This window comes from Pygoscelis adeliae, unplaced genomic scaffold (assembly GCF_000699105.1).
Source record: "Pygoscelis adeliae isolate BGI_AS28 unplaced genomic scaffold, ASM69910v1 Scaffold92, whole genome shotgun sequence".
Taxonomy (NCBI): domain Eukaryota; kingdom Metazoa; phylum Chordata; class Aves; order Sphenisciformes; family Spheniscidae; genus Pygoscelis; species Pygoscelis adeliae.
Genome location: NW_008824306.1, coordinates 215,870 through 223,230, shown reverse-complemented (window position 1 = coordinate 223,230; position 7,361 = coordinate 215,870). Strand labels below are relative to the sequence as shown.

General features: G+C 50.5%; 1 protein-coding gene across 1 annotated transcript in view; it reads right to left on the bottom strand.

The window, feature by feature from the left end:
- Nucleotides 1-5,498, bottom strand: part of LOC103912589 (chromosome unknown open reading frame, human CXorf36) — a 17,235-nt gene extending 11,737 nt beyond the window's left edge. Inside the window, exons 1-2 of the mRNA XM_009318882.1 lie at nucleotides 5,120-5,498; nucleotides 1-243 (exon numbers count right to left, since the gene is read on the bottom strand). The exon at nucleotides 1-243 is cut by the window's left edge and continues 17 nt beyond it. Of these exons, the coding sequence (XP_009317157.1) occupies nucleotides 1-243; nucleotides 5,120-5,343 (467 nt within the window). The 5' untranslated portion in view covers nucleotides 5,344-5,498. The remainder of the gene's footprint in view (nucleotides 244-5,119) is intronic.
- Nucleotides 5,499-7,361: the final 1,863 nt, after the last annotated feature.

Here is a 7,361-nt window from a genome sequence, read left to right as displayed (position 1 = left end):
CGCTTGGCCTGCAGCCACTTCTGGAAGCGGTGCGTGCGGCGCAGGGCGCGCTCCAGGCTGCAGGTCTTCGTCTTCAGCAGGGAGGTGCAGATGCGCTTGTCGGCCTGGTCGTGCCGGTACTTGGAGGTCAGCCGGGTGATGTCGACCAGCCGCCAGCTCTTGGCATCGTCAGTGTAGTTGCCCGAGTAGCTGAGCAGGTAGCTGGGGGGCAGCTTTAAACGAGAAGAAAGCCAGGTGTCAAACCTGCCAAACCAAAACGAGAGCCCCACGGAGAGCGGGTTAACAAGCCACACGGACACCCGCACAGCGCCAGCGCCACCGCGGTTGCTCCGCTGCACGGCGGCCCCAGGGGCTTTCTGCTGACAAAGGCCGGCCCCGGGCGGGCGGCCCTGGGTGCTGGGGTGAGGCGAGCTGGCCGAAGCCGTCGGCCAAGGAAACGCACTTTGGAAAATATGTCCGTCTTTGCTTCCCGCTTAAACCATCCCTTGTCATGAACAGTGCCATGGGGCGGGGGGGCGAAACGCCCAAACAAGGTCTTTTGGGCCATGTGGAGAGAGGGAGGGAAGGGAGAGGGCTGCAGGGTCTCGGTTCACGGGGAATCACTGGAGTTTTTAAATTTCCTTAATCCTGGAGAAAGGGACCCAAAAAAGGAGTACTCGACACCTTAAGCGACCCTGCAGAACAAAACCTCCTGACAATGAATGTATTTGGGAATACCAGAATGACCTTTGCTTTTGAGGTGGTGGCCTTAGTACTGGGGTCAACAGGTCCTCCCTGACATCACTGGCTGTATTTTAGCAGCCGGGATGAGTGACCTCCCCAGGCAGCGGCAGAGTTTGGGGTGTGATGGGGGGCACAGGGGGCTCTGGGCGTGTGGCACCACTGTAGCCATGGAGATCTTGCACTGATTTGCTCCCCCTACACAGGCACAGGAGGGGAGCATATGGGCCGGGTAATTAGGCTGTGACGATTTTTTTTTGTTTCAGCAGCCCCCTCAGCCCTGCCCACACACACGTCGCACATGCCGGAGCTGAGGAGCGCGGTGCCTGTTTTCTAAGTGTGTCTAACCTGCTCTTGGAAAGTGGCTGAACTCTGACCTTTGGTTTGGCCAATGTCACGCATTCGTTGCCTCTAAAACCTCCTGCCCTAACCTCCTTGCCCGAGCACGCAAGAAAGCACGTCCTAATTTAATCTCACCATAAATTAAAGCCGATAGCTCAGAAGTGAAACAGGAGAGGCAAGAGGTTCCCTGCAGGATCACCTAGCTGGAGTTAGATGAAAAGACATTAACATATCTGAAAGCTGAAGCTGATCTTTCAACTGCCAGCTGGGAAATCGGCACAGAGAAATTTGGGGGGAAGTTAATTTCCCCTGATTTCAGGCAAATAACTGACTCAGCGATGCTAGCCGCCCTCTGCGATCAGAGACCGACCAGCCTCCTCCCCATGATCCCTCTTGAAGGCAGTGCCTCGGTCCCCTTCCCCACCATGGACCCTGTGCAGCTCAGCTCCGGGGCAAACACGGGTGCCCGGGGTAGGGGAAAGCCAGTCTCTGTGAAACACTGGTGCTTGCCCTGCTTTGGCTTTCAGCTCTAGCCATGTGCCTCCTTCAAAAAATGTGCCACGGAGATGCAGGCTGGCCAGAAGTGGAGGAGCCTGGCCCCTTGCACAAGCATGTTGGGGGATTCAGGAATTTCCGTCATTTGGGCGTTTTGCCCGATATGAAATAGAAGCTTCCCTACAATTAGGGCATCCGACATGAAAATAAACACCTTGTTTGGTTTTGGGGTTTTTTTCAGTCTGGTTTTGAGCCAGGACTAAAGAGCAGAGAATAATTGCTCTGCCTCGCTGTGATTTGTTGTGCATCACGACCCCTCCCAGTGCCTAATCTGCAAAGCAAGCGCAGTGTGCCAGGCACGTACAGGGAAGACTTGGCTATGGGCTGGGTTTCTCTTTCTTTCTTTCTTTCTTTTTTAAGTTAAGCACAAATGTACCTTGTGTTTTGGCTCAAGCGTGTGTGTTCAGGGGAGCTCACGTCGGGCAGATACCAGGAAAGCGCTGCCTCCCGCATGCAAACAGCGTATGGATGTGTGAAATCCAGGGCTGAACGTTAATTTGGGCATGGATGGAGTGATTTCCTCCGCAGAGCTCCTGGGGGAGAGCCACGCGGGCCTGGGAACCCGGCATGGGGCCACAGCAATTCTGTATTTGGCATCATTTCTGGGCAGCGCGGCACTGGGCTGGCACACTTGCTAGATACTTTCAGGATTCATCATCAAGTTGTGCTGTAACAATAATTCACTCTCGTATGAAGCCTTTTAGCTAAGGGCCTGAATGTGCTTTAATTAAGTCTTTCAGTAAGATCTGTGTGAATAACTGAGTCACAGATTACAGATTTTAGATCAACCCAGAACTAAACGTTGAAGAAAATCAAACTTGTTTTTCTTTTGTCCTGGATGAAATAAAGTATTTTGTTTCAGCCAAAATAAATTTGCTTGCATTTGGAGTTTTACTTTTTTTTAAAAATTATGTAAGTTAAGACTTAAAACCAAAAATAAAGAAATGCCACATAAAACCCCATCAAATTGAAGCATTCCAGCTTTTTCAGACTTCCTTCCCATTACTTTTGGCCAAAGCTCATCACCAGCGTTGGCACAAGTCTGCAAATAGTTTTGGTCAGCTCAGCTTCACAGTGTTTTGAAAATATAATATTTTATGAAAACTTTTGCTGCGCTCTGCTCTCAGGACAGTTGGTAAGGCAGGCTTTGGTGTTCTCATTTACAGATGGATAAAGTTGGGCAAAGATAAGGGAAGTAAAGAACATTAGAGCACAAGATGAGTCACCAGCCGTTCTGGGAACAAAACCTACATCTTCTTACTCGTTAGTCGAGTGTGAATGCATGTCACAGCTCCCGGAAATGATGGAAAATTAATGAAGCGTGTTCTAATGAGGATTAACACAAAGAAGCCCAAGTGCCATCCACCTTTGTGAACATGTGAAAAGGTACACGGGGTGGATCAAAGAGCATAAGTGCCACTGAAATTTCCCCCATTTAACCTTCCACTTGCCAAAAAATCCCGGCTGTTCAAGAAATCAAGTGGGAGAACAAGTTTAACCCCTGCAAAGAAAAGCCTGAAGCTGACTGACTGCTCAGGAGAACATTTTTAAAAGTTACCCTTTCCAAAGCGCTCGGAGCAGAACTGTGTGTTATCACTTATTTGTGTGCTGCACTGCTTGTGGGAAGCTGACTGCGGGCTCGCAGGAGAGCAAAAAAAGTCTCTGGTTTAGGAAGCCCCTCTACCTCCCCTGAAGCAGAAGCATTGTGCTGCCACACGTTTGCAGCTCTGCACTCCCGGACCCTGCTCGGACCCTCTGCACACCCACACCCCTTTCCCGCTGTCCCGCAGAGGAAAGCCAGCGTGGGGGCCTCCTGCTTTTGCTCACATAGCACCTCTTTCCTGCACCCCGGTGCAGCATGCAGCTGGTCACTGGCCAGCCAGAGGCAGTTGCTCACTGCAGAAGGCTACTGCTATTTTCGGCAGGGCTGAAGGAAGCTGCGCGACCCCAATCTCCCCAGCGGCTAAGCAGGAGTAACCGAAACAGTGCACCTGCAACAAGCTGCAAGTGCGGAAGCTTCTTTGTACGCGGCAGCAGGTCCTTAAAAACCCTGCACAGGTGAGTGGCAAAGGGGCTGCAGCAGGTTGGGGCATGGGGCAGGAGTCAGCTCCCGTGCCGCCCTGCTGCAGAGAATAAAATGTAGGGCAGCCGTACCCTGAACGCACCCCCAGCCCCTGCAGACCCACACCAGCCCGTGTCAGCCAGGTGAACACACTGATTGCAAATCCATCCTGGTTTTTGGGACAGGAGCCCGGGCTGGGTTGGGAGAAACCCAGCACTGCTGGCCTGGCCCTTCTTAGTGCCTCTGCACCTTACTTACTGCACGCCCTGGCATCGCCCTCGGCACGAGCTGGGGGAGACAGAAAGCCAAGAGGGCAAAGTGCTGAGGGCTGGGACCCCCGGTGTGCCACAGCAAGGGGTGCCCTGGCATAGCAAAGCCACAAGCTGCCTTTTTCCAGCAGTAGTAAGGGAAGGATGGATGTTCGGTATTAGAAGTCCATCCCAGGCAAACCGTTATGGTTTTACTATGCTACATTTTATAGGATAGTTTAAGACAAAAATGGTGATTTGTCCAATATTATACTACTTACATTATAGCATTAAAAATACAATTTTACTATAATCATTTCTTCTCCCCCAGGCTTTTATATCTATAAAAGAAAGTGCATTTGGATCTATAAATCATATCAGACCCAATAAACCCTTCCTCTGCCAAGCACTGCCTTTAACTTTCTCCTCAAATACACTGGCAACATCTTCCCTGCTGTCATCAGATACGCTCTGCTTTGGAGTCTAAAACTGATTGGATCAGTCTGACGACCGCTTGGACAGCATATGTCTCATCCACTTTGAGGCAGATGCAATTTCTGCCTCTGCCTTCAAGTTCTCACAGAAACCTCCCAAAAGCATCATAATAATTTAGCCCCGTCTATTTTCGAGCACGTAGGTAACCTGATGTGCAAAAGTCCTTGTGCCTCAGGCAAGTTTAGATCACTTTTGATCTTAGTTAATACGCACGTGAAATTCTGCACATTTGTGTTGTTGCAGCTGGTACAAAATTATATAGCATGTTTATATGTTTGTAGCCAGCATAGTCCATTGGGAGCGTACAAAGCTAACCCCCCTTTGCCTTTACTCAGTTGCTCATAATAAAATATTTCCAGTACATCTAAACAAGCTGATTTCTTCCTTCCCTCTTCCCTTCCCCCATCACCGCCTTGAATTGTTTCGGAGCCACTCTCTATGCAGAAAGTTGTGCCTTTTACTCCTGCTTTCAAATTGTAATTCAGGGCTGAAGTCTGATCATGTTTGTGTGACTTTAAAAGAAAAGAGACAAAGCAGCAGCTTATAGACATTAATTAAACTAGCAGGTGCTGTAGTGGCAACCGGGTGCTAAGTTACTCTTTGCTTTGTCGTTCATTAACGTACTTGGAAATACTAACAGGCAACTTTCGAGTTATTATGCAGAACGCTTTAAAAATTACTGTGCTGAGTTTCTGACCTTATTTCTTCTTTAAAGAATTTCTTGCAAATGGATGTCCCAATGCAGGCGTTGCATTTATCAAGTCCCAGGAAAGTCCGGCCAAAACTGTAGCTGGGTTTGATGTGGGGTGCAGACGGAGAAGCTGTCGCTGCTGTGGAAGGGTTACAGCTCAGAGCCAAAACCAGGAGCAGCATCAACGAATCTGCAACTCTGGAGCGAAGGCAACATATCCAGTGCCCCATCTACAGTAGTGGAGAGCTCTGCCTTTTGCAAGTTACCCCTCTCTATGCTTTCAGTCTCTTTTTGATGACCTCAGCCTGCAGCGGTGAGCTCTGGAACACGGCAAGGCACGCTGGATGCGGGAGACCCTGCCGCAGTCCCCATCCTGCCAGCTGGTCACTGGCTCAATTGGCTTGAGGTTTGGGTGGGAAAGATATGATGTAGGGTGGGGATAAGGAAATACATGGAGGATGCAGATAACTTGGGTTGCCATGGTTACCTTTCCTTTACTTGGTGCAGCTGCTTTGGCCCCTGCTGACCCTCCCATCAGCCGACTGGGAAAACAACACGAAGAAGTGCTCATCTGCACTTCGTGCAGACAAATGAAGGATATCCTGTCGTTGGAGCAAAGGGCATATGCAGGACACTTAGTAAAAACTGATTTGGAAGGAATAATAGTGTGGCAGAAATGCACATTTTACCAGAAGCCAGACCCTTAGTGTTGCTTTATTCCTGGAGATTTGCGATGGCACATCGCTTGACTTCTGGGATGCTTTCTTGGCTCAGTTTCCCCCTCTCACAGAAGCGCTGAAAAGACTGTCAGGTGGAATCATCGCCGTTTTGTTTCTTGAAAATAACATTGTTTGGAAGTGATTGCACTGCAGCGTTTCATGCCATAGATAGCAGGATAGCCTGAAGCTTTCCAAAACACCCAGCTGACGTAACGGCTTGGCCTCTAAGCCGCTCTTGAAAAATGGGGCTTTTTAGCAAGACCTGCATGCTTTTGAATACCTTTTCCCGATGGTCCTGGCACTGGAAAGAAGCTAGAGAAAGGGACAGGGGCTAATGCAGGAGCTTGCCAGAGGTTTCAAATGTGCTTAGAAACAACTGCGATCACACCCAAAAGCTGTTCTCATTAGGCCAAAGACTTGAAAGCTACGGAAACTGCTGGCTACCTATCCTGGCCTGGATGCTGGGCGCAGGACTCTGCCTCTCCCGGGCCCAGAGCGGCTGGGGTGCAGGCACGGGTCCTGGCAGGCTGCTGCAGGCAGCTGCTCAAGGCCAGGAAAGCAGGCCTTGAAGGGGCGTCCCTTGTTGTACCCTGGCCCCAGATAGTGCAGCACGTAGTGTGCTGCTGCGGTGGCACCAGGCTTGGCTCCTCTCCTGTCCCCAGCTGTCATATTTTGATTGATGCGGGAGGCTCTCGTGGGCTGTATCTCATCATGGGAGGAGTGAGGAGCAGACTGAGGCTTTGGAGATTTCTCACCCCCCCCACCAGACCACTCACACCATGTGGGCAAGCCATTTCCTAGCACATTTTTTTAAAGAAAAAAAGTGTGCGCTGTAGCCATCCTTTATTATCCCCTCCAGTGTTTAACTGCAGCCTGATGGGACTAAGGGACACATGAGCCGCAGGGGTGCGCGCTGGCCTCTGCGATCGCCCCTCGCTTTCCGGAGGGGCTGCCGGAGGAGAGCAATCCTAACAGCGCAAGGCAGCTCTTTCAAACACAGACACTCATTAGTTGCGGCACTTGGGAGATACGGGGTCTCTCCTAGACTCTGTACCCTTGTGGGAGGTTGCTTCATCTCCCGGTGTGTCCCTATGCACAAAGTGGAGATAGTGACATTTAGGGTTTGTCTACAGGGTGCAGCACAGGCAGATGAGGATAACAAGCCCTGATGAGAGGTAAGGGGGATGTAATGAACCCTGCCAGCGCTGTAAATGAGAGGGGCTGAGCGGTGCTGGTACGCCGGCCAGTGCATTCAGCACACAGCTCTGCATTGCGCCATATTCACGTTTGGCCTTATACTCCAGTATAAAGCTCTTTGAAATATGCTGGTAGAAAGAGCCATACCAGAGCTAAACACCAGTATTAACCGCTTCCCACATCCAGAAGTTTATCCCTGGCATTTCCTATTGCCGGTACATCGCTCCTTTCCCCTCTGCAGAAATCAGCCCTTCCCACTGTTTCCTGCCAGTAGCTCTGCAATGCTGGCCGTGTGTTCACATTGCTCCCTGCCCAGCTATTCCCCGGATGGT